This window comes from Epinephelus lanceolatus, chromosome 17 (assembly GCF_041903045.1).
Source record: "Epinephelus lanceolatus isolate andai-2023 chromosome 17, ASM4190304v1, whole genome shotgun sequence".
NCBI lineage: Eukaryota > Metazoa > Chordata > Actinopteri > Perciformes > Serranidae > Epinephelus > Epinephelus lanceolatus.
In genome coordinates this window covers 29,249,744-29,277,662 of record NC_135750.1, presented here as the reverse complement: position 1 = coordinate 29,277,662, position 27,919 = coordinate 29,249,744, and the positions used below count along the sequence as shown (strand labels likewise).

Sequence of the window (27,919 nt, the reverse complement as noted above, 5' to 3'; positions counted from 1 at the left end):
GATAAAGGGTTGAGTCTCCACATTAAAGCCCTGACATACTGAGAGATTACCAGTGAGCAGAGAAACCCCGGGCTGACTCCTACAAGGAGGAGGGAAACCTCTGGGAGACATATCGCATCTTGGCAAGGCATCAGGGTTCCCACACTTACTTAGACTCTGACGTTTGAGGTCTCGCATGGTGGAATTCACTGTGTAATATAGTGCAGGTTTACGGACAGGGCAAGACATAACATCAGTCATGACCTAGTCAAGTATTTTCAAGCCAAACTCATCAAATCAGCCACATACAATAAATAAATAACAAAAACCACAAATATGAATAGAAAATTGTTGGTTTTATTTCTGAATCAAGATCAGAAAGTGGTTCCAATTTGCTATCATATGACATATGGGATCGTTTAAAAATCAAATCCAAACAGATTCACATTCATTTCTTTCAACGACATTCAACTCTATCCCCGCTAGCTTACTGATGAATTCTACGATTCATGAACTCTTGATCAGATTCTATTTTATACATTTATTACAAATGATGAAAGGAAGAACACATTAAACACGGGGAAAAGGAAAATCAGAAAAATTAATTACAAGACATTCCAGTTCTTTTGAGCTTCACTAAAATGCAATCAAAGACAGAGGACACCCATCTGACACTTGTGCAAAAATCTATCATCATCACATATCTAGACACGTATCAAAAACTCTAATCACTGTAAACATTATATGATAATGTGCTCACAGTTGGCAGCTCAAACCTGCAGAGGTGGGCTGTCACATAGACACAGCCAGCCTGCGGGTGAGTCCTGCATGGCACCAGAGATCATTCAGGATGTCCAGGATTAATTAAGCAACCCAGTTCAGCCTCATCAATTTTTTATATACAATCGAAAAAGTTGAACATTTTCGTGGTTGTGTTTGTCAGCACTCTGAGACCATGAACGTCTCATGTGTTTGCTCTGCAATGGAAGAAAAACAAGTGCAGGAAAACACACTTGGATCTCAAAGCTATGGAGGTTAAAGCAGCAGCCATTTCAATTTCTAATAGTTTTCCAAGACTGTGTATGAACAAAAAGTTATACCTAACAGGTTACATGACTCGGCTCATGTCAGTAAGAAACATTTCACCCTGTTTGCCAAAGCTTTGACCAACACCTCACATTGCAGATAAATCTCAACAGGCAAAATCATTAAAATGAAAATAAAATGATTTTTGTTTTTTGTTTTTTAACAGTGTAATCATATCAACTTTACATCATGTCATTTCAAACCCAACAGACATATTTATATTTTTGGAGAAAACAGAAATCTACAAAGACTCTTTTTCTAGTGTGCACTAATAAACTGATGAATGGCAAAGGAAGACACAAAACATCTGAGGAGCACAAACAAATTAAAACCACATCAGGAGAAATACACCAAAACAGGCGGCATTATGGCAACAGATGATGTGAAAGTGCAGAGTCACAGTGATTTAAGAATAAGGGGGAGGACATGAGGTATGTTTCCTTGGCCACATTTAGGAGGCACTGAGGCGACACTGAAGTTAGGAACACGATTAGGGAAAATTACAGCAATGTGTCTCTGGAAGACCAAAAAAGCAACAAACTGGATTTAAAAACAAACTGGAAAAGACACACCAGTTATAACGTATATGTAGTGATGACCAGCAAAGTCTTTGGGTCAGATGCTGACAGGCAGAGGGAGGGTGTGTGGGAGGCTGTCTGGTAGTGTTGTTGGTGATGGGTATAGTTCAGAGAAGGAGCCGAAGGAAGGAGCCTCTTTGGGTCGGTGAGCAGATCAGCAGATAGACCGCCTGCTGCTCAGTTTCCAGTGTAGAGATCCACAGTGCTGGAGCTCAGGCCCCGGCTCTCCCTGAAGTTACTGCCTCCCCGAGTCTGATAAAGAAACAGAAGAGGAACAATATTAAAGTTAAAACATAACATTTCAAATAACACAGCCTAAATTTAACACAAGTTAAAGGACTTAGTACAAACAATTTCTCACCTGAAACGAGTCATCGCTGGTTTTGTTCAGGTAATTCAAGGAAGCAGCTCGCTTCATGCTGTTGAAGGAAAGGTGAGAAATATTCATTCACTATCTCAGAACAGGGCACAGGTATCATTCACGGAGCTGGGGAGTTTATGTCCAAACTTATATAAATGGACTTGCTCTTTCAACAAGATAATTTGCTCTAAATAACTGCTCTCATCTGAGAATTTCATCTGTTCTTACTTGGTGTTGCGAGGTTCAGGTGGGCCGTTGCCCTGCAGTTTCTTCACCAGCAGCTCGCTGCTGCGACGTAGAACGTCCCTGAGCTTCCCCAGAGAGCCGCTGCGCTGAAGGGCTCCGCTGCCGTCCTGCAGACACACACAATCATCAACCCATCCGTTCCTGCACTGGAGATGTGGGAGACACAAATCTGTGCACATCTTTTTCTTCTGTTGTGCTGGCCAGTTTCAGCAAAACCGCATGTAGCCTCACAAAAAAAGGGGTTTATATGTGAAATACATTATTTAAAGAGCAATTAATTAGGTGAATGTGTGCAATATTAATGAGAGCATGCAATGCTGGCATTATATGACCTTTCAATCTAATTGTCATTACTATTATTATTCTGTAACCATCAATGAGCCTTTGTAAAGTTACATCTGAAGAATCAACTGTAGTAATTTTAGTTTACACATCCATCGAGCATGGTCACTAGTGTAAAGGGCTGATTGTGGTCCAATGGTTGTGCTGTGTGTTATTTTTCATCTACAGTAACTAGAGCTTGAGTGATTATCAAAAAATAATTAGATACTATTCTGATGATCTAAGTCATTCATCATTTCTTTAAAACAAAAATGCAAATCATTGTTTCATGTCAGCTTCTTAAAGGAATGCATTACCCACAAAAAGATAATCCATATATCATTTAATCACCCTGTGTTACCTCGAACTGGTGAAGAAAACTATGGTTTTCTCACATGCCTTTGTGGTGAGCGAAGAATCCAAAAAATGGAGAAAATTCTTGATGACCTCTCGTGCAGTATAATCTATGTCTCCTGTATGCTCAGTATGTCCCAAACACACACATTTCTGTTAAAATATTGCGATTTAAAACACTTGTGCATAAACCGTCTCACACACAGGGGAGTGGCACACCTGGGTAAGCTAGTGCTTCTTAACTCTACTGATACATTTCACGAAGTAGAGCTACTCCTATGTGGAAGTGTTTTAGATGGTAAAGTTTTAGTGAAAATGCCTATGCTTGGGAAGTACTGAGCATACAATTACATAAATGAGACTTGGATTATGCTGCACAAGTCATGTGCAGGTTTGTGAACAGATGTTTTAACATAGTTTTGCTGTTGTTAAACATGGCCCCCATTTACTTTAATTCATCAAGAATTGTCTCTGTTTTTGGATTCTTCGTTCACTGTAGAGGTATGCAAGTAAAACAAAGTCCTCTTCCTGAATTCAGTGAAACATGGGGTGAGTAACTGATATACAAATGGTTAAATTGTGGGTAAAATATTCCTTTAATCTGGATTATTTACAGCCATTCTTGGGCTAGCATAGTGTGATGGACACCTGTCACTATATTCTGATTTTTTAGACCAAACGATTAATCAATTTATCTAAAAACCAACCAGCAGATTATCTAATTTTAAATTTAAATCAATTTGATTTGAAGAATAATCAACCGTTTTTAAAGTGTTTGATTCATCCATCCATCCATTCATTTTAATATTACTGCTTGTCATGTACAGGCTATCCTACAAAGTGTGCTTTTTAATTACTAACCAACAAGTGGACACAGTTTGTGTACCATCCTCATAACAAAATACTAGAGCAGTGATACTCAACTAGCAGCCCAGGACAGGGTACCATGTGCCCCCCTAACCATTGTCTAACTCACAATGAAACTAAATTGATTCAAAATCGGTTGTTGTTTTTTTCCACTTTATAGTAATATACAATATAAATAAGTTGCCAGGATGCAGAAAACATCAAAATTTGTTTCTCAATAAAGTTCCAGGGCAGGATCCCACTGACCCCAGACAGAGTCTCAGGCTAAGCCCCAAATGTCCTCAAATCCCAGAAACCTGCATTAACCTGACCTGAGCGAAGCTTCTGCGACTGGCCCCTGGGCGAAGCAAGTTGAGTATCCCTGTATTGGAGTGTTAAGTGTGCTCATTATAATGTAATACAGGCTTATCACCAGCAGGGGGAACTATGGGTAAATCAAATGATTTACATGAATATGCCAGACTAAATATTTCTGACCCACTGGGTGGCTCTGCAGTCGCCACCAGAGATGAAACCTCTAAGAATCTGTTTCTACTGATGTCACATTAAAACAGACGTCTCCATCTGATGCAGTGAAAAGACCAAACTTCACAAATGAAAAACTTTATTTGAGAATACCAACAAGTGTTGATGCAATAATCTTCACAATGCAGAATGGTAAATATAATGCAGTCCTACTTACTAAGATAGTGCTTATAGTCCTTACCATTTATGCTCTTCCACTTTAGGAAACTGAAGTCACACTATATATGTCAAGAATAGACAGTTCAATAAATAAGCATTCCACTAACACAACAATATTGTCATAATTATGTGATGTACATAGTCAATTCTTTTCTTCAGAGTTGCATTAGAAGTATAGGTGTACTCGTTGGAAGGAATGAAGAATCAAGGCAAGTAGCATACTGAAAAGCCGTATAGTGAATGCACTTGTCAAATCTATAAATACAGCCTACAATTACACTTTAAAGATGTTAAAGTCATTTTACATTCAGTTAGTTTACACATCTGAAATAACATGTCGATCTTGAGGAAACACTCGCACTGTACTTTCGGTGTCTAAAAACATGGATTCACCAGAGTGACAATGTTTACTTGCAAACAACTGTGTTAAGAAAAAAAGGCAACACACTCCATTAAGCTTTGTGTTCAAAATACAGTATCCATATCCAGAGTGGGCACTGTGACTGTACCACCAAAACATACACAAATACACACTAAAACTACTGTGAATCCAGACTTCTGTTCAATAATAACACTAGCTCTACTCCTGCACCAACAGATAAAGGCAATTCTGGGCGTTTATGTCCATGATTTTGAATCTACCATTTTTTAAGCAATCTCTCAGGTGGCCAGCGTCTGTGCTCGATGCTCCGGTTGGTCTCTGCCGTCACACACAGCATCAGCCAATGTTGCTAATTCCCTTTGTAAATGCAAGCTGCTGTGTACATATTGTACCAGCGTATAGAGCCTGTGTGAATCATCTATCAATCCAAGGACACTGAAGCCAGTAAGAGCAACTTGAAAGTAAATTACCATGACAACAACAGCTCGCTGTGATCTGACCAATTTGCTGTCAACTGATGTTGGCCCTTCTGGTCTTTCACAACAGGCAACTCTGCGGCACTGTTGACAAACTCACTGCCTAAATATTCAGCCACAAAATAATCAACGTTTTAAAAAAATGTAAACAAAATGATACAAAAATGAAATAAAACATATCTATAAAAACAAAAATGGCGATACTCCCTTCTCATTTTCCGCAACTAGGCAGCAGAAGTTAAAAAGAAATTACATATCTTGATTATCACGTGAAATTATACAGTACCATTAATTTCCAAACTGTTTAGGCATTCGATCTTGCTGTTGTTAAGGTAGTTTAAAACGGAAATCAAAACTTAATTTAAAATAAAAATACTATAATGGCTAAATACAGGCACCAGGTTGGAAGCTAGCTTTGACTTTCACTTGTAGAAACGCGCTGCGAGTGCAAACAGTATTCAGAGTGCGACCATTGCAGAGCAACTGTGAAAATGACTCATCTTGATATATATTAACTCTATAGTGATTGTAACGTTTTATCTGACTGTGGGTTGGAGTGATGTCTGGTGCCGAGGCTGCTGTCGAAGGCTAATCCTCAAAATCGTTCATCTTTTACCTTATAAATTACTTTTCAATCAAGGCCTATTACCACCAACGTGACAAAAAAAACATCCTGTAAGGTATTATCATGAGAAACTTTCTTAAAATAATGACTTAGTATCACAACATACTGAAAAAAAATCTCAAAAGAATGAGTAATGAGATACTAAGTCATTATTTTGAGTTACTGTTCATCATTTTGACAAAAGTCTCTCATTTTTAAAAGATACTATGTCATTATTCTGAGAGAGTTTCTTATTATTTTGAGATATTTAGTCATTATTTCCAGAAAAGGACAGGTAAGTCATTTTGATCAAGTGTCTCATTTTGAGATAGGTCATTATTCTGAGACACTATCTCATTATTTTAAAGGACTTTTCTAATTATTTTTGCAACACTAAGTCATTATTTTCAGAAACAATCTCATTAGAGTATCTTTCTCTTCATCACATCAGTGGAAATGGTCTTCCATACTTTCCTGCTCCTCTATCTTGCCAAAAAGATCTATGCACCTATGAAAAATTACAAATGGGTGTTGCAGAGAGGAAAAATGTGCGAGTGACTTCCTCACAGGGAAAAGATTTCACACACAGTGACTTTTTTTTTAAATTGTTAAGTGAGAGAAAGAGTCGAAGTAACGATTTCTGACATGGTGGACGACACGGGGTTAGTGAGAGGAAAGGATACAGAGAGTGAAAGGAAGAGAGGAAAGAAGAGAGCAGAGAGGAGAAGACCAAACGTCCCAGCAGTTGTCAGTTGAACAGGGTTGACAGAGGTGACAACTGGGAGGAAGGGGGGGCTTTCTGAGTCTCTGCCGCGGGGGGGGGGCACCAGGAATGGTAGAGGAGCTCTTGGTTTGTTGGGACAGAGAAGGCCAGAGGGAACGACAACACACATCCTTTTGCTATTGTGTTGGGGAAGAAGAGAAGGATGGAGGAATAATCTTGATGGCTTAGGCCTGATAAAAGAGAAAGAGAGAAACAGACAAAAACGGCACACATTGTAAGATTGAGAGCTTTGGGTTGGGCTTCCTACACTACACACCTACACGCTGGGAAATCTGAGCTTCATCCCTTTTCTCCACCTAACTGCTCTGCTACACAACTGTCTATCCTGCACCATGTTTACTGTATTAACTGCAGCTCAGGGTCTGGTTATAGTTTTCTGTAAACACCAGCTGAGGGATCCTACGCAAACAAAAATGGTGTGAAATATCAGCAGCACAGCAGTTGTGCTTCTCTCTGAAACATTACAGCTGTCTTAGGAGCTGCGCTACAACACGCAGGTCAGTGATGCAGTAGGTTGGTGGCTGCAGTCACCGTGACTCAGCTGTTTTTCTTTCCTCTCTGCGAACCAGTGAGCCTGAACTTGGCACACTGCGCCGAGTCAGTGACTGTGCACTGCAGACGTGGGACATCTGCAGGCATCAGCACTGAGAGGGGCATACTGATATAACCATTACACTGATAAGAGGGATGGACAATGTGAATCACATCTCTGTGTATAGCATTTTTAATTCAGAAATACTGCATAAAACTAAAACTCCCTAAAGCAGCATTTGTATCTGATGACTGATATCTCAATCCTTCCTCAGTACTAGCCTCGGCTTGCCCTGATTTCAATTACCTTAATGACTAATGACCTAATTACTTAGTCTACCTATTATGTCACTATTTACCAACCCCACCCAAGCGTATTGTGTGGAATGAGAGTTCAAGAGGGAGAGTACAATCCACTGAGTGAGAAAAGGAAATTTGATTGACAGGCTGATTGGTTGTCATGGCAAAAGTAATCAACAGGGAAGTAGGTTAGTGACACGTAGGGAAGGAAAGAGGATGAAATCTAGAGAACATGCAAACAAACAGGCAGCACATTGAAGCATCTAGCTGGGAGCAAAAAAGCAGTTGCAGACATACTTGTAAATGAAATCATGCATAGAGGCACACACATACGTACTACTAATTAACCTTAACACAACCACAAATTTGCTGTCATCTCTTCAGCGTTACCTCCTTATACCTCCGTGTGTTCACCACTAAGTAAATGAGCTCCTGTAATGAGGCACTTACATTAGTCCCATCTGAAAAATGTGATAAAGAAACAGCAGCTATTTGTTCAAATACAGGATACTGAAGTGGACTGTCAGTGTCAGCTGTATGCGTAAGTTAACCACTGCTATAGCTTCAGTGACATCTCAGACTCCCCGAGAGCAGAGTGAAGAAATGTCTGGGCAAAGCTAGCAGCTGAGTGATAGTTGTGACCTGCCTATCACATCATCTCTCAGCAAATATCTACACACACGCAGACAGGACTTCACAGGCCTGTATATAAAACAGAAGATAGCCAAGCTGTAGTTACGCATGACTGCAGCTTTGTAAATGAATGGATTGATGGAATTTGTTAAGCATATTTGAGTCAGAAGCTTAAATGTTTTGTGACAAATTAGCTTTCAGACACAGTCTTTGAAAGCATGAGAACTTCTTGAGCACATTTCCTATTTCGACTGTGCACATTTAATCTAATTAATTTAATACTGCTATGGTCGTGACATGGATAATAAAATGCTTGCACACACCCAGCATGGCTCTGCATACCGTCACATCTCAAACACAAACAGGTGCACGCTCGGGTGAATATGCATGCTGATGCAGTCGCTGGAGTGAATTTTAAAGCAGTGTGCTTTGTTATGCATATGAACATATGTGTAGAGAAGCATTCACATTCACACAACAGCCAGCAAACAAGACCCCACCTTTCTACTGTATGTTACTCAGAGAGAGCAGCAGACTTCAGGTTAAGACATTTATCAACCATGTGAAAACACAGTGAACACACATGGTCCATTAGTATGCATGTTAAGGGGTGAGCCCGGCAGGCTGGCGTTGCTACATGCATGTTTGTGCTGGGGTGGTGCGGTGAAGGGCGTGGCTGCACTTAAGTGAGGTGAGTGGCACAGGCTCAGACGAGGCATCTCTGCTGGCACAACCCTGCCCTCTGGCTTATGTATGGGATCCTTCCAGCTGGGACACGGCTCCAGCAGTGTCTAGTTGACTGCATGCACTGCCATAGCAAATAACAGGTTTTCAGCACCGACCTCTTTAATAACGACCAGAGGGGTGACTAGTCCAATGGGAAACACTGTGCAGGAAAATAAGAGCCCTGTGGCGAAATGACACTAACGATTGTTGAGACACAGCCAGAATGGACTTTATAATGAGGCCATAAACCAGCAGGATGAACCATTACATATCAACCTCCCAGTTTACTGCACGGAGGCATAAGCATCCAGGATATTGGGAACCCTGTCAATTGTGTTTAATAGTGGAAACATGACACATCCTAATAGGGACTCAGACAGGCTGTATCTCTGTGAGCCTCACAAAAGCAAATAAATATTTCATATGCTGCCAGGGTGCCACAGAATGAGCTTGTGCCTTTTTGTTACCGCTCCACTTGTGCAGAAGCGTTGCCAGCAAAACAACCACTTATTAAAATGAGACACGAGGACTTCATTGTCAAGCAATAGACAACAAAAACATGAACATCTAGTCCAAAGCAAACTCAGATGCTTTCATAAACAATGGGTCAGCATGCCAAGACACTCAATCAGCTTTACATTTTGCAAAAATAAAGATTTCAATGCCGACCTCATGGCAGGAACAAGGTGCATCTATAAGGAGTGGATGGACTGGTGCAGATACAGGTCACTGAGTGCAGCCAAATCAATAACTGGGAATGAGCAGCTGTTCCTCTGATTGCTTTTTTAAAGGGACAGTTTAAGCCTTAAATCAAAAATACATATTGTTCCCCTTATCTTTATTCCACTCCAGACTGTTTTGGTGTGAGCTGCAGAGTGTGTAGGAGATACTGGCTGTAGAGATGTCTGCCTTTTCTCCCATATAATAAAACTAGATGGAAATCTGCATGTGCTGCTCAAAGCACCAATTTTTTTTTTTTGAAAAACTCAACAGAAATGTCTCTTTCCAGAAATCATGAACCAGTTACTCAAGATACAGTTACAAGTTTCAGGAGGATCTGAAGGTCTGTAACTTGTAACTGTATCTTGAGTAACATTTAGGTACAGGAGCCAGGAGAGTCTGCTTCCAAGTCATTAACAAGTCATTTTCTTTCATTTTTAATTGTGTAAATTTGATGTTCTGTACCAGTCCACACTCTCTGCGACACTGCTAACACCACCTTGTCCTTCCAGTGAGGTCACCGGCCATGTTGACTCAACTATAGTGGATTTGTACTCACCCCATTCCACTCCACGCCCATACTCACTTCCTCGCCGGTCTCAGAGCCGCTCTCATACTTAACGCTGCTCAGGCTGTCCCTGCTCCTCCGCCTGTCACCGTCTGTATCCTTCAGGATCTCCACCACACGTGTCTGGTGGATGGGGTCAATGCCCTGATGGGAATAACACACAGGCACGACACACAAACAAACAAACACACACACCATTATTAGAGTTAGCTAAAGGGGTAGACATTAGCTCGATGATAAGGGTGAGAGTGTAGTTAAATGGAGGTATTAAAGGGGATTTTATGTTTTCTGTCTCGTTTAATGTATTTGTCATAGTGACATCACAGTGACAATGGAGCATTTTAAATGTCTGTGAGATGGGAGTGATGTTAGGGGAGAGAGGTGGAGGCTCTATGGGGTCTATCAGTTAGAGACAAACCACTTACTGTGTTGCTCTGGATCCATAGCATTGTAGAGAAAGGGAAAGAAATATCATGAGATTTGAGGGGACAAATTTAGGAATAAACAAAAACAGGAACTGGTAAGTTGTCTGCATGCAGAATCGGGACATTTGCAGTTGAAAGAAATGCTGCTGACCTGCTTGCGAGACCTCACGGCGCACTCTTCCAGGGTCTCGGCAGCCTCTAGCTTGCCCTGTCGGCGGTACAGGGCCCCCAGGTTCCTCAGGGTGGTGTTCACTGTAGGGCTGGATGTAGAGAGACCCACACCATTATTTACCCAAAGGTCATTTAAGGAACAATTTCACCCAAGCAAACTGGAATGTACTAGAGTGAAGGAAAATGCTTAAAAACCATAAAAGCCTAAGAAAACTACTTGAAAATTTTTGCAGATTTGGGGATATTCCTAAAAGATAAAGCTGAAAAAAAAAACAGAAAAATAAAAAGATTTTCTACATTTATTGACTACACACATTTATAAAAGAATGAAGGGATTAATCTCTGGCTTTGACCGCGTGCCTTTATTTATGATCCAGTTGTAAAAACACTCTTTTCATGCCCCGCCTCACCTGTTGACTTTGCAGGCCTTGTACCAGCCTCCGTACTCCCCGTATGGAGTGTTGTCTCTGTGCTTGCCCTGGAAGTAAATAAAGAAGAAGAGGAAGAAAAGAGCGTGAAGGGGTGTGGTGAGTTTGAACTGGATCATCAGCATTCTTCCTGTGTTTACATAAAACTATCACATGCCCACTGGGGTTTATATTGTGTGTGTGAAGGAAGGTGCCCTGAAAAAACGATTCTATTTCATTTTCCAGGAAGTACACAGACCTGTTTTACTGTGTCACAACCTTCCATTTGACATTCTCATTTACTTTGCAGTGCTTTAAGTATTTACTCTGGCTTTGATCAGAATGACATGAGGTTGATTACACAAAGCCCTCACCTTGCTCATCTCCTCTCTTTCCTCTGCATGCATCCAGATGGGCTTGTTTTCAGCTGCAGACAGACAGACAGGAGAGGTGGTCTACACACAGTTCAACAGGACTGGAAAACAACTTCACTGGTCGACCTCAGGATTTTTCACACAATCCACCATGAACTTTTCATGATGCAGGCTGAGCTTGTCATAATACTCTACTGACTGGGAAATCAGTAATTCAGTGCTACAGTTTGGTTATTATTCTGTCAAATATACCTGTAGGGAGACAATACTTTTCAGAAGCTGCTACTGAATCCTGAAATCTGGCATAGACATGCTCTGTTTAGACCTTTAAATATTATAAATATTATATGGCCCTGTGTTCACCAAAGCATTTTTATCCCAGCTGAATATGTCAGTTGCTCCTCAGGAAACGCCTAGCTAGGAGAGCTAGAAAGCGCTTTGGAGGTGCAGCGTTTTTTCAGCTGAGATGCTTTGGTTGTGTCTGGTTGCTATGATACGAAATATCTGTCAAAGTAAAAATGTCAGTGCAAGGTAAAGGACTTGCTCTGGATGAAGGGGAGGCTGAAGCATGGAGGAAGAGGATGAACCCCCCCAGTTTATGTGGGTTCATGAGAGGAAACATATCAATAGATACAATGTATTAGCATATTTCTCCTCCTTTGTTATTGTTGTTCAGCATTTGTACATGTAAGATTTAATAGTTGGTCTCTGTAGTATTCGTCCCTCCTTCACTGTGATTAAACAGCTAGGTTAAAAGTGACAGAGACTAGCATGGTTTTCCTAAAGTTGAACATTTTTCAATTCTCAGAGGTCAGAAAAAAAGGTCAGATGGGCACCGCTCAGCGCAGAATAGATGCTCAGTACCTCAGTTTGTAGCATAGCGTGAAAACACCATACTCTCATTGCAAAGATTTAAAAAGGAAAATAAATAAAAGGCTTTGGTGGACACAGCCTTTAACACTGGCTAAATGTGTAAGACAGCTGTTAATGATAAAGACTGACTCGAAAAAAAAAAAAATTCCCCTGAGTTTATTTAGTAATGCTGTAAGTACAGTACCTCCTCTTTGTTTTGAGTTTCATCATTTCACATACATTTCTGCAGGTTATTCCCCAAATAAATTAAGAAAGAAATAGTTCCACAGATCTCAAAACAGAAAACACTATAAACAAACCATGCTATCTAAAGTGACACACACCACTGTCAGATACTTGATACTAGAAACACTTAAACATTTACAAGTAACCATCATTGGAAAAGATACATTAAAGGTATACTATGCAGGAACTGCTGGTTACTGTTTGTAAACGCATAAAGCAATGTGAAAGCCAACCCTGACTTTGTCTGGTTGGTGTTAAACCTTGCTATATTTGTGTTTTTTCGGCCATGTGGCTGCAAATTTCCTAGCTTCCTCTTGGATCCCTGCTGCACCTCGCTGCTACCTCTTTTTAAAGTCCTACACTCAACTGTGAAAATAAGAAAATACAGGCAGATAAATACTGCCACACGCTTCCAGTCAGTCGTTAAGTGATGACTGAGAGGGATTACTTTTTTTAGGAAAATCCTGCATAGTGTACCTTTAAATATACATTTGAAAAACAAATATCGCACCTGTAAGTCAGAATTTAAAGATATTAACACCATTCACTTGTGTTAAAATATAAACCTTTTCTTTCATTCCCAGGGACACAAACTGTTGCTGCTGTGCTGTTTCCCTTAACCTTCAACTCTCCAACTCTCCAACAGGTTTAAAAAAATCTGAGCGCTATTGTCAAGTTAAGTGACACATAGAAAATAAACCTCTCAGAGAAAAAAAGCGTCAGCCTCATTGTGCCGAGTCCCTTTCATTCCTTTTTCAAAGCAGTCAATCTAATCCCTGGAGGAAAGCCCAACGAAATGCTGAACTGAAACTAAGAGAGAAGAAAATTGCAAAAGTTCATCTTTCAGACAAATGTGCTCTTTATTCTTTAGAGAGTCTTTGTGTCGTCTGAATGGTGAAGGATGGCACCCTGCTTAGAGTACCGTCCACTTTTTAACCCATCTGTCCATCACTCACTCAGCTCGCTGGTGTGAGACAAACAGTAGATGGATGATAAGACAACGGCAGAGGAAAGGTGATAACAACAAAGCAAATCTAGTCTGAGGGGAAGTTTGATGTGACCCGCCACCATTCTTGGGATAAATTTCTAGGCTGATCGAAAAAAAATCTCAACCACAGCAATAAAGAAATTACCTTTACACATGTACACCATAACATCTACTATGAGGCCTTACCATCAACAGATCCAAACTCTTTCTCATGAGCACGAGTCAGAATCTCTTTGTACAGAATCTCAGCCTCCTTGTATTTCCCCTGTTTAAGAAAGCAGGACGCCTGAAGAACAAAGAGAAGAGAAAGCACATTTTAGTGGTGGATCAAATGAGCCTATTGACTCACAATGTGCCCCCTGAGACAGCAGAAGCAGTAGGTCTGCATATTTCTCCTGTGCACTGCGACTCATGAAAAATGATGGAGTACCACAGAGACTCCCCTACTGTCTCCTTCTAGCCACTCCATCATCAGAGAGACAAGACAGGAAGTAGAAGAGGCAAGGCAGTATGCAAGGGACTAGGAGCTTGGTACCCTATTAGCAGAGGACTTTTATTTTGAATCTACTGAATACATTTCCAACATAAACATATGCAGAAAAGCAAAAATGTAACCATAGAAATTCACCAGAACGCAGAAAATTATTTGCCTAACACTCAAACAAACCCCTTGTTTCGTATGTGCCCCCATCCCAGTGTTGACATGCCCTTGAACACAGTTGTTCTACAAACACCTCTGAAGATGACGGTACTTGTGCTGACAGAGTGAAATAACGTTATGTTCAGCTTCCTTTCATAACTGTTATTTCAGAAAAGCATGTGTTGGATAAAAAATGCCCCTTTTGTAAAGCCAGGTGTGGTGTGAACCTGAAAAACATCAGGTGAATACAATAGAGTTTTGAAAGACATTTCAAGTGGAAGAACTGCAGGCTGAAAGCAGTTACAGTTTACATGCCCAACGCCCCCGCAGAGACACTCAGGCTGACAGAACAAATGAGAGATTCTGCTCACAATAAAACTACGCTCTGCCTGTGTTTACCTTGGTATGTTCATGGCTCAATAGGGACTGTAATTCTTGTCAAATAAAAAGTATAGTGTAGAGGTGAAAGGGTTTGAAGGAAGAGGGAAAAGAAGCTCAATAAAAGCTGATGCAGTGGTGTTCACTTGTCTCTCACCAGGTTGTTCTTGGTTTTGGCCACATTGGGATCATCTGGGCCGAGCCTGCTCTCATAGATCTCCAGGGCGCGGCAGTAGTAGTACTCCACCTCCTCATACTTGCCCTGGTTCTGGCAAAGCAGAGCCAGGTTGTTCAGCTGTTTGGCCACGTCTGGGTGGTCCTTCCCCAGGACCTGAGGGGAATCAAGAAGCAAATTTTTGAATTCAAATTTCAGTTTGTGTCTCTGCCTCAGTGCCTCTGGCTCTCTCCGTGAACTTCTCCCTTCTGTACCTCTCGCTGCTTTCACCAAGCAGCACGTCTGCCTGCTGCAAGCACTCAGGAGATCTAATAAAAGGCTGATCAATAGAGAGGGTACAGAACAGAGCTTTCAGGCAAAGAGACACTCATTGTGCCCTGCTGGGCTCTGTAGCTTTGTCATGTCTCCTTCTATCCTTGCCTCGCTCCCCAACGTCTGCCATCCAATTTCAGCTACGCTCTCAATTAAACTCCTGCGACACGGGAATGGCCCCCAGCGGAAACTTCACAGACAATTTAAGAAAATCATTTGCTCTTTTCCCTATTTATAGTCGCTGGTGTTACAGTGACTCCAGCTGACATTTTGGAAATATTATCACTGTTAATTACTTTATAACCATGAGCTAATTGTTCACCGGATTAGCCTTGAGATGAGGCCTCGATAGCAGAGCTGTAGACGGCTCTACCGGTGCAACCCAGGGATGTGGCCTACCTTTTCTCTGATCTCCAGTGCTCTCTTACACAGAGGCTCGGCCTCCTTGTACTTTCCCCTCTTTCCATACAGCACAGCCAGATTGTTCAGCGTTGCAGCAACCTGGACATAAAGAAAAGGAGAAAAACTTAATGAGGACATTTCCTTTCTCTGCTTTGCTGTCACAGTGGCAGTTTAGTTTCACAATATCAGAATGTTATTTACTGCAGTCCTAAAAATGTATTTTGTTCAATCAAGCAGTTTTTTCAAACACCTCAAAGTCACCTGGATTACACAGGGTGGCAGTAACCTGCCTTTGTGCTTCATTATTTCTGTGTCGAGGATCACATTGAGTGACAGGAGCAACAATTTGAGGCAAACTGCAAAGCCCACAGAGCTGCAGGGACTAGCACTGGGCTTTAATAGCTTCCTTTAGGCTTTATGAGGTGCCAAAGCTTAAATTGATTCATAAAGATCTGTTCACAATGGAAATGAAAAAGGTAGTATACTTTAATGATTTCCCATTGGTCGTTGTGTTCTAACTGCTAAGACTCAGTGGTCTGGTTCATGCTAGAAGCATGAGCAGACATTCAGCAGTTGTGATTGATTACTGTAAAGCCTCCAGGCACAGGTTCACAAATCTATACTTTAATAATGGTGAGAAAAAAATCCATACAGACTGACTGAGTGAACAGTGAATATAGCAGACGGTTATTGCCTCCCTGTTGATAGAGTCTTCGACCAATTACGAACCAACACCAGATGACTGAATCTGCTCTATCTAGCATGGATATGTCCAGATGAAGATATGTTTGCCATGACGATGGCGGAGTCTTACAGCGGGATGGTCTTTGCCCAGGGTTTTCTCACGGATGGACAGAGCATCATTGAGCAGATGGGCGGCCTCTTTGTATTTGTTCTGATCCCTGCACAAGTGAGAGGAAGAGACAGGACAACGTGATGAGACTGTTACATACTCTTTGACAGAATATGTGTGGAAAGGACGGCAACATGACACATGTGATACATGGGGAAATAACAAAAGAAACACTTCTGACCTATAGACCAAAGCCAGGATGTTGAGCATGGTGGCCACGTCGGGGTGGTCGTGTCCAGAAGTCTTCTCCAAATCCTCCAAAGCCTGCTTGCAGAGGGGGACGGCCACCTCGTACCTGCCCTGGGAGGCATACTGGATCACCAGGTTGTGCAGGGTCCTCAGGCGGGCTGGGATCTCATAGCCTCCCTGCTGGGCCGCAGCCACCGCTGCACTGTTGTGTTGGTGCTGCACTGTGGGGTGCAGAGGCCACACGCACAGGGCAAAGGTCAGCTTGGATGTCAAAGGGAGGAAACTCTGACCTGATTATAACACTAACTACATTTGCATGCAAACAATACTGTTGCTTCAGGGAATAACTGGATTACAGGAGTAATTCAATTAGTATTTAGTGGCATGACACAACATTATCTACCCTAGTGTCCTGGACTTAGATGCATTGTCATCTTAATTTACTCAGAGAGGGATGTGACACCAAATAGGGCCTATATGATCTTAGCATCTATCCTTATTTAAAGCAGGTGTACTTATTGCCAACCTTGCTATTGAAAATAGCCTTTTTTGGTGATAAAAATGTGCATCATGATGTAAATTGTTCTACTTATTGCATTTCTCATAAAGTACTAATTACTTGTTTTCATCCCATACTATAAAAAGTTTTGGATAAAGATGTATTACCAGCTCTTTAACGATGACTATAAAATTTTGGAAACAAGCTCCTCTGTCATAGCTATGTTATCATGGTCTAAAGTCCCATGGGTGAGTAAAGTCTTTGTGTCATGATGAATTGTTGAATACTGTTCTTACTTCCTTGGCCATGCTCTTCCTCATCATTGGGGAAAAGGTCGTCCAGGGAGTCCTTCGGTGTTTCTCGGTCCTTCTCCTCCTGCTGAGAGGACAAAAAACAAACCAGCCAATTAGATCCTCTAACAGACAGCAGGGATCACAGGCCAACATCTGGCACCACTGTAATGTAGTTATTATCTTATTAAACATTTAAACGGAGGAGTCTTTTAAGATAATATTACCTAATATTCAGATAAGATAACCCTAACCCATGTTCATTAAAACATTTTATTTAAGTCCAACAGAAACGTTTTTTTCTACAACAGCATACATATCTGCTCTGTCAGGCTCTCAACCTGTGTCCTCATTTGAGGAAAAAAAAATCAGAAACCATGACAGAGAAATAATATTTTATATATTTTGGTTTCAAAATAGCACACACTAGTTTTGCATAATTTGATGGAATACCATTAGATATCTGTCAGCGTAGATGGGTGTATTTTTTTCGATACAGCATATTAAACCTCGCACGAAGCAGTAATGTCAGCATTCTATCAAATGACTAAATGTGTAACGCAGAAACCTGTTAAAATCTGCAAAATGGAAAAGCTGCTTTCACAGCAAGAATAAGAATCCTTCAGGGTGCTGGCAGGATGGTTTCCTGCATCAACCAGTTAGTGGATACAGGCCATTACAGCCTGTTTTTGTGACTAAGAATAAGGTCAGTATGCAGCGATTCATCCTCACCATTATATCAATCAGGACCTGACCTGACTGGCTCATTCCTGGAAGACTATGCTGCTGTTTTTATCTCCTGTATCAGATATCATTGACAGTTTGCAGCCCTTTAGAGTTAAATCAATAATTTTGAGACAGATTTAAAATAAAAATTGCACAAGATTTGTATTTCCCGACTATTTCTGTCCCATTTTGCTTATGTTAATCTAACAAGTCATCTCCATTTCACTGCAAAGGCTCAATAATAAATGAAATGTGTGTCAAGTCAGTTTAACTCTTTCTGGTTAACTGTGTTAAAGAGGAAGATTACATTGTAAAGAATCCTGTTACAATGAGAACAATCTTACTACAACACATGTTGGAATTAAATAAATCCAAATGTGTCAAACAGAGCTCACAAAAATATATTACTGACCAAGTACTGATCTGAAGATGTGTTTGTAATTGTTTTCGGTACTTACAGTGGGTGAGACGTCTTCATCATATTTCTTGAGCTGATTCATGAACTCCAGGTGCTTCTTCTCCTCCTCCAGCTGGGCCACGCTCTGCTCACTCTTCTGCAGCTTCTGCTGGGTGTTGGCCAGCTCGTCCCGCAGCCACTGGTTTTCCTGGCAGAGCCTCCTCACCTGGGCACGCAGCTTCTGCTTCTCTGACTCCACTGCGTTCAGGTGGTTGGACAGGGCCATCATGACCTGGGATAGAGACAGCATTGAAGAGCAATGACATTTAACAGGGACAAATAGTTGTAGTGGCAAAGGAAAGAACAAACCGGGACTGATTCTGAATGAATCATGGTCACCACACGAGCTCAGTTTAGAATGAGGAAGCAGAAACACACAAAGTAGAAGAGAGTAATGCATATACATTTTGTACTACATTGTGAACCACGTTCTGTCTTTCTGCCCAGTATGATATTAAGAACTGTAACCTACTTTATTCTACACAGAATTAAATATTTTCTCATATCAAACTATATCTATTCATTAAGTAGGAAAATACATTTTGCCCTCCTCAAACCTCGACCACCCCGCCTCACCTGTGCTTCTCCCAGGCCCAGTTCAATCATCTCCACTGACTTGCGGAGCAGATTGGACTTCTCGTGCACCAGGTTTGCCTCCTCATCCTTCTTTAGGCACTTGATGGTCTCCAGGAGGCTGTGGAGGATGGAGTTGTGCTCATTCTTCAGGGCCTCCAGACCCTGGATCACCAGCTTTGTGTTAGAGATGATCTCCTCTTGAGAGAGCTTCTCGAGCTTCTCTTCCCGCGGATACACCATGGTGGACATCTTGTATGTAGCTCAGGGAAACCTGTAGATTGGAAAAAAAAGGGTAACCAGCTGTTACAACACGCTAACCCGCTGAACAGTGTGGGATAATTTAAAGAGCAGCAGCTGCCACGTTAAAAGATATTTTCATAACAGTCTTCCAAAGATGCAGCTGTGCTCCCTCAACGCTGGTATTCACAAACAGAACCTGAGGGCTTGGCTGAAATGCAACTGTCACAACATGTCTCGACTTTTCCTCCATTTAACTGAGAGCATCTTCAATTTCGAGTGATCTTCACACTCTAAACCATCTAAGACATTCTCAACTGGGGTGACATGACAGAAGTCACTCCATTCTCTGTTTAAAGATATCAGTGTCTGACAGTGTAGAGCCTCGTCCTTGATGCTGACAAGTCATTTATACACCGAGTTTGTAGCATGGTCCACGAGCAACACGTCAGCAATAAAAAGGGAAAATTAACTTGTGTTTTTATCAGTACAGGGGAGCTGAGGGATTCAAATTTCATGAGGGAGATAAGTCAGCGTTTCTTTAATAAGATATAGAAAGAAGGATTGTTAAATAAAACACATGAGCCATGTTCCAGCCAAGTCTTGTGAATTACTCAGCTGCAGGGGTTGAATGAATGGCCACATACAGAGCAAAGACATGCGTATAATGCTTGCTTTATGCATAGCCGAGGGCCACAGGGACATATTATTCTGGCAGACAGACTGTTGGGATTTGGCACCTATAATAAGCTCTGGTTGGGAGTAGGGCTGCAGCTTGCAGCGTAACAGAGGGCACACAGATGCTGCAGTGTGGGTGCCTTCTGGTGCCAGCACTTTATCCAAACAGAGTTCGAGCTGGCTGCACGACTGCCTGAAGAGTGAAGGAGAGGATGACATGACAAAAGCCTCAGTAATACAGCTTAGGAGTTGGTCGAGTCACAGAAATAGCACTCAGTGTCAATAATATTGTGTTGGGAAGAAATGTCAGCCCATTGGTGAGTGCATGGAACATGTGCCATTTTCCCCAAAACAGTCTGAACATAACCTATGACTCACTAAGCCACGTCACTGTTGGCTGCATCGTGCAAATGTCAGTGCGAAACAGTGGCCCTGCCCTTCCGAGCGGGGTCCTGGCAATGTTGAGCTAGTGCATTTTGTATTTTAGCAGCAGTGACGATAAGATGGTAAAGATGAGGGGGCTTGCCTTGCAGTGATAAACACCAGCTGAGAGCCATCTGCCAAGAGAAAAATATACTACACCATTAGAGAGCCACTCCCCGTTTTGCTACTTGCATTAACAGCAAATGTCTATCTAAGTAGAGCACTGAGAAAATAAAAAGACCAACAAAACTTCTAAACAACTGCAGTATATAGTCATTCGCTTTATAACGTGACAACAAAAGAGAAAATAACTGCTATGCCTTGTTGTCGAGACCTGAATTAATGTAGCTGCAAATGCTGTGACAAGATTTTTCTTTAATGTGAGCGATTAATTGCCGGGTTAAGACTTGAGACACCACAACATGATCTCAAATGGCTGCTGGGGCTGCAACCAACAATTATTTTCATTATATTTGATTAATCTGTTGATTATTTTCTCAATTGACTTGTTGTTTGTCTAAAAAATGGTCAGAAAATGGTTAAAAATGCCCACAGTGGCATCTTCAAATGTCTTGTTTTGTCTGACCAATGGTCCAATGATTCATTGCAGCTCTAATGGCTGCCCACCTTAATTTGTCTGCTTCAATGTCCAAGGACCTCTTCTTACATAAGCGTTTTCAGTGGTGTGGCTCAGCTTTACAGCGGACATTTGCACTGGCAGAAACATAGACAACACATCCAACTGGGTCTGTTGCTAGTATCCAGTAATTACGTCCCTCCTGTGATGTTATGCATGCCACATCATCATGTACTCACAGCTGGGCTCTTGTCAGGGGAGTGTTATTTATGATGCTAATATATTTCATGATCGACACTAGACAAGCGCACAGGGGCAGCTACTGAAGCCAACTAATGGCCAACTAGACGTCAGTCAGCCTGTGGAAATGAGCTTTAATCAGGACGGCATTGGAGGCAGTGTACCACCAGCTGCAGGCACTGGATGGGCACATGAGCAGCAGTGATCGATTATAAAGAGTCAGGTAACATCAGACGACGGAGTGTATGGGAGGATACAGAGAAGATGTCAGGTGAAAACCTCTCAAGTTGACATGATATTGTTTTTCCTTCATTCCAATGAAAAGCCTCACCATCCTTGGGTTCGTAAACCTGCTTACTTAAATCCATTAAAGACTTCAAAAAATGCAAATTTCTGTTACATTCCTGAAGCCTCGATGTGGCGAAGGCAAAAGTGAGGGGTAGAGTAAACCTGATGCAAAGCAGGTAGCATCTTGTTTAAGCTGTTAAAACGCAGTAGCAGTGCTGACTAATTCATTTTGAGCATATTAGATATGGTACCCTGAGGTAACGTTGAGCACCTCTCATTTGCAATTTAGAATTTTAGTGCACTTCGTATACGATCATCTCTTTACCTCCATTTTACAGGAAGAAACAGAAGAGCAGTAAAAAGTTAATTCACAGAGACAGCTTGCCTCTTCTGCGAAGAGCAGTGACATGATCTATTAGCATCTTTCATCCCACATTAAATGGAAAAGAGTGGGGGTCTCTGAAAAAACATAATAATAAAAATCAAATATTAACATGCACTATTTCTAAACCACCTCAAGAGAGTTCAGATCATCAAACATATTCCTACGTGAACGTCTAGAAAAAGTGTGACCTTGTATTTGCTGCTAGCTTAAAACGCCCAGTGTGTAGGATTTAGGGGGGTTTATTGACGTTTTCTTCAGTGTATAATTACCTGAAAATAAGAAGTGTTGTGTTTCTGTTTCCTTAAAATGAGTCATTTATATCTACATAAGGAGTGGGTCCTCGTCTACACAGATTGCCATGTTGCACCGCCATATTTCTACAGCAGCCCAGAAAGGACATACCAAACACTGGCTCTAGATAGGGACATTCATGTTTTCGTGTTGGCCACCATAGTTAGCAGCCCCTCCATGACAAGAGCAGAGATAATACTGATTTTTTAAACGTGAAACTGCTTTACTCACCGTTTTTACCCGTTTAAATCACCTAGTCTGTTTGTTTTGGAGAAGGAGGGAGATCTGTGGATAATTTAGCAACCGATAAAAACCTCCTTGACAATGAACACCGAAGAAATTCTAAGTTTCAGCTGGTTGCAATCTGCAACCCTCACCAGTAGATGCTGCTAAGTCCCTCTAAATCTTACACAGTGCTCCTTTATAATCTTTCAACATTTAAAAAAAAAAACATAGCTTAGGCCAAGCATCCAGATCTGACAAGCACATACTCAGATGTAACACTGTATGTAAAACCATACTACGGAGGTTGTGTAGTGGTCATGGTGTGCACGTTTAGTACACTAAAAACAAAATGATCACAGGGCTTACAGTCAGTGGTTGCATGCGTGCAGAACAGTAAAATGTGCTAACAGTAGTCAACAGGCAAGCAGTAACATGCTTTGGGAGATCTTACATGAAGGAAAAATAGACCACAGCACAGACAACTATTGCACGTCTGTCTGTCCTGGAAGAGGGATCCCTCCTCAGTTGCTCTTCTTGAGGTTTCTACCATTTTTTCCCCCGTTAAAGGGTTTTTTTGGGGAGTTTTTCCTTATCTACTGTGAGGGTCCAAAGGACAGAGGGATGTTGTATGCTGTAAAGCCCTGTGAGGCAAATTGTGATTTGTGATATTGGGCTTTATAAATAAAATTAATTGATTGATTGATTGATTGATTGACAACTTAAAGCCATTCTGCTCCAACAAAAAACTGACTTGCTACTTTGCATAAAAGTCGATTAAATGCCACAAACAAATCAAGCTGTACTCTTATTTGCATGGCCAAAGAGACGACTGTCTTGTATGAAGCTCTGAGTTAAGCAGCACTTAGAGTCACATGCTATATGAGCTTTATGCTACAGAAAGGGGTGGGCTCTATGTAAAGTGAAGGAGATTATAAAACCCTATCTTTGCATGAAGATACGTCAGACAAATGAGGCCCATAGTGTATTTCTCCCTGACAAGAACTGGTGCCAGAGCTCTTACCTGCTCCGAACAAGATAGGAAATGATCTATTTGAAATATCAAGCATATTCACAGATCAAACAACTTATCAGCCCGAACACTTACTCTAAGTCTCAGCAGTTTAACACCTTTGTGGATGAAAGGCCTGACTAGCTCAGTGTACACAGTAGCTAACAAAGAGACAAAGTGCTTTCATGTCAGGCAGGGGAAAAACAAGCAGCTTTGCCTTGATAAAACACACAAACACCTGTATCAAGGACTTCTGCCTTCCTCTGACAGCTGAAGTTAATATTTTCCAAGTCTTTAAAGAGGCGAGATAAAGTCCAACAGGCCTGCTGTTTTTCTTGACAAAGATTGCCCTTGAGTGAGCCTAATCTTTAACATTTACTCTTTCGTGTTTCATACAAATCATGTGCACATAAAACAAATGACAGCATCAAAGGTAATACAGCAGACTCACTAAATGACATGACAAACTGTGCATCAGCAACATGCACTCACTGTGTAGCATACATGTTACATGTTACTCTACACAGCAGCACACTTGATTTGGGCTTTTATCCAAATGCCCTCATGATTGGGTACGATCATGATCGAGTATTAGTCAAGCTTCAGTGGCAGCGAGTTAGGTAGCTATTAAAAGGAAATGTTCCCTTCGTAAAGGAAGCAAAAAGTAAACACGGGCACACGGGGAAACCATTTTCAACAAATCCCTCAGCTCAGAGATACCTGACCTACCATTTTAACACAGATAAGACATTAACAGATGTTTCTGCCTCTTATTGATACTTTGAAACAGATGGATTATTTTGTGAAATGTAGCTTTACAATCAGGTTGCAATCTAAAACCATTTTGAGTGGCATGTTTATACGACATATAGTACCATAGGGAAACAACTTATTCTAAGCAAAGAGGTCATGGCTCTTCTTCATGAGGTAAAACGATGGTAAACTGACAAAATATGGAAAAAGGGGCAAACTACACTCTCACTGGATCATTATATCCATTACAAAATCCACTAAATGCCTGTTAAAAGCTCGAGCCATCTATCACTCATGTCAGCAATGTTTTCAGCCGCTGGACCAGAAAACTAACCTCGGTTTCAGTGGCAGATCAGAGCCTCATACTTTGGCACGGTGAAAAGCTGATGAAATAATGACTCCTCCTCCGGCAATAGCGCTACACCCTGGCAAAGTGCATCATAAAATTGCTGTGCTAATCCAAAGTGATCCTCCTTAGAATGAAAAAAGAAAACCTTCGGAGTGAGGCGGAGGCGAATGGAAATGAGAAAGGAATGAGAGTGGCGAGTGCCGATGGTGGGGAGAGGAGGATGAGAGCTGCTCGCTGCGGGATGATGATGACCTTCCCACTGCTCCGTCAGAGCAACCAACATCAGCTCAGGGCGCACATCAAGAGACGGCCCCGCCCACAGCAGGAGGAGAGGAGAGCAGAGGAGCAGGTCGGATGGGGGAGGGAGCCATCCTGATCTAGACTCTGTTCCTCTTCTCATCAGACACAAAGGAATAGGACTAATGAGACACAATGGGATGGATTCAATGACACTATTTACGGGCACAAAAAGAGTGTCACATGCCACCAAGGCTGAGGGCACAAAATGTGCTGCAAGGTCAAAAGCCTAATGTCCTGTTTTGTCTGACCACCTACTGGTATAATACCTCATATGTGAAAATATTACACTGATTTATAGCTCACAGACCTATACTCTCACCACAGCTCAAGCAAGAAATGTCTGGTGAGCCAATTTCACTCATTATCCCAAATCCAACCATTTACCTTGTGCAACTCAGCAGATGGTCGTAAAGTGATAGAAACCATTCACAGCTCAGCAAACATTTACAACATGACAGAGGAGCACAAAGCTCATATACATTATACCTCAAGAAATATGTATCCATGCAGACTGACAATTTCTTCAGTGATGTTCCTGGGCTCAATATTATAGCCGTTATTTGAGAACTATCCAGTTTCTGATTACAACATTAAACTGGATTTTCCTGATTCAAGCACAAGTCAGTTGTTGCAATAGATCACCTGAGGTCCAGGGGCCTTAAGGGATAAATCAATCCAAAGAAGCATTAATGTATTCCCACATTTCAACATGAGCTAGAATGCAGAGGGCCTACACTAAAGCAATATATTTTCTATTTACATTATTTAGGATGGTCAATTTGTAAACCAAGAATACAAAAGAATCTTCTGTGTGGCCAAAAAAATCTCAAAAGTCAGAATGTGACATTGTTTTGATGAGGTGGATCCCAAGGGACTGAATTTTATGGGAAAGTTAGATGAGTCAACCTTGCAGGTGGACCAAAGGTCACTTTATATTGCAGCAATTGTAGCACATCTAGCCCAGAAGCCAATACAAATGCCTGAGAGGAGAGAACGGTGTTATGAAAGACGGTTATATGTTTACAGAAACAACATTGTGGACTCTCTATTGACTATTTTATATCCCTCTGAGCAGTTGGAAACCTGGGCAATCTCTCGGTCGTGTTTGCTCACCCAGCTCCACTCTTCATTAGTCTCCATCTCCAGAGAGGCCTCAGGCCTTACATTATCACAGCTCCCTCTGGAAAACACCATCATCGCTCAGACCCTCATTTCTCCTGATCTCACCCTATCATCATCACTGCACTCCAGTCATTCAAGTCAACTGTGCTTTTGCTTACGGATCTCCAAGGATAGGATGAACTGACTTACCCTAATTGTGTGTAAGTGTAATTGCACACACAATTGTACAGACCTTAGGGCAGGGGAAAACTCTTGAAGCTGCCATTTTCATCTTTAAAATTGTGTGAGGTTGGTTCTAAGCAAACCAAAAGTTTAAATATTGGTCATACAACCTTCATGAAAGTCATTAATAAGCAAGCACAAAACGTAGCTCAAGCTATGGAAACAGACCCTCTAAGAGAGGGTGTGGTGCTTGTTGGTAGTATAATGGTAAAATACCAGCATAGGAAATGGAAAAGGGCAGACTGCAGTGCGTGCATCAACAAGCCAGTGGCCGATCTCTGTGACATCTCCCTAGAGAGGCATTTCCTGTCTACTTGATGAAGTTTGACACCACCTGATCGCTTTATCTTCCTCTGTTTCCTGCACAAACAGCAATCCAACAACACTGTGTGCATCACTACCAGACACAAAGGAGATCCAGTCACCAAGGAGGGTGTGGCAGGGCCTGGGACAACCAGGAGGGAAGTGCCACTGACACTGTCCATAGTCATCCATCACACCAATGGGACCAGCTGCTAGAGGGCTGTTTCCCCACTAATGGCTGTATGAAAAATCTCTGCCTGAATTTTGCAACTGATGCAGGAGGAGATACCAGGCAGAGCATCTGTCTAACCAAGGGAGTAGAATGTAGGAAAATGTGACACATGTGCTTTTAACACTGCACTACACTGTCCTACAATGAAGTAACGTTAGTAGCGTTGAAACACAATGCTAGACATTTGATTTAATATCATGGTAGCTAAGTTACGTGTTAATGACTCTGCACAACCTCAACATGTTTGTAACACACACAGAGTCTTTTAAACATTGCAAATTACTCCAGAGCACACAACAACAGATGATACAGTCTTATTGTTGTACTGAGCGCCGCTCTTCATTAGGATCACTATTTCATTTTGTTATGACTTTCGCAGTTCGCAACGAGGCTATGATTTTCTACCTCCATCTCGAGGGTCTATATTAACAATAAAAGCCAACTTGTCCGTTCCTTCCTTAACTAAATATGTTAATATATTTTCTGGACGACTACATATTAATTCAGCGAACAGTGAAGCTTGCTTTTTCATCTGTTTAACATAACGTTAGCGTCCCGGCTAGTGACTAGCTTCGGCTAACCAGCTAGCATCACCACTCCCTTTAGTTGTTACGAGTTCACCTCGTTCAAACCGCCGCGCTGAAAATTTTTATTCTCTGTATATTAAATCAATACAACTTAAACACACGGTCACATACAGGGTTCACACAATTCTAATATTAGTTAGTGAAAATACAGCTTTCACTTACCGAGAGCTAGGACTGACGGCTAGCTCAGCCCCTTTAAATCCAAAATGTCTCCAGCACAGCAAGATTCTCCCAGAAGCCTCTGCGGCTGAATTTAATTATAGTGACGTCATGTTTTGTTTGCCACACTTTGCCAGTCTGTCTGTCTGTCTGTCTGTCTATCTATCTATCTAATATTATTGGTGTCTCAAATAATAAATATTTTTATTTAGCAAATATATGTAAATGTTACTGTGGCCATGACAGAAGATGAATGCAGGGGATCAGAGCAGTAACAGTATTCATACATCAACTTATGAAATGTTATGTAGGTGACAAATTTTAAAAAGCAGGTATATGACTGGAAAATTTAGATTTAGGAGCATGAGGTTTTTTGTTT

The 27,919-nt window shown here is 41.4% G+C and overlaps 1 protein-coding gene across 7 annotated transcripts; it reads right to left on the bottom strand.

The window, feature by feature from the left end:
* Positions 1–316: 316 nt before the first annotated feature.
* On the bottom strand, positions 317–27,623 carry klc1b (kinesin light chain 1b). 7 transcript variants are annotated; one of them, XM_033612418.2, is made up of 16 exons: positions 27,544–27,623; positions 19,161–19,431; positions 18,586–18,816; positions 17,408–17,489; positions 16,605–16,833; positions 16,385–16,472; positions 15,568–15,669; positions 14,839–15,012; positions 13,850–13,949; positions 11,578–11,630; positions 11,207–11,274; positions 10,777–10,885; positions 10,192–10,344; positions 2,233–2,357; positions 2,005–2,062; positions 317–1,895 (listed from the first exon to the last, which is right to left on the bottom strand). In XM_033612418.2, the coding sequence occupies exons 2-16, from the start codon at positions 19,407–19,409 to the stop codon at positions 1,821–1,823; spliced, it is 1,896 nt and encodes a 631-aa protein (XP_033468309.1). In that variant the 5' UTR covers positions 19,410–19,431; positions 27,544–27,623; the 3' UTR covers positions 317–1,820. The 7 variants fall into 7 exon arrangements, with proteins under 7 accessions (XP_033468309.1, XP_078016854.1, XP_078016853.1 ...); XM_078160728.1 differs by having other exon boundaries at positions 17,408–17,486; XM_078160727.1 differs by lacking the exon at positions 27,544–27,623 and adding an exon at positions 24,601–24,875.
* Between the last annotated feature and the right edge of the window lie 296 nt (positions 27,624–27,919).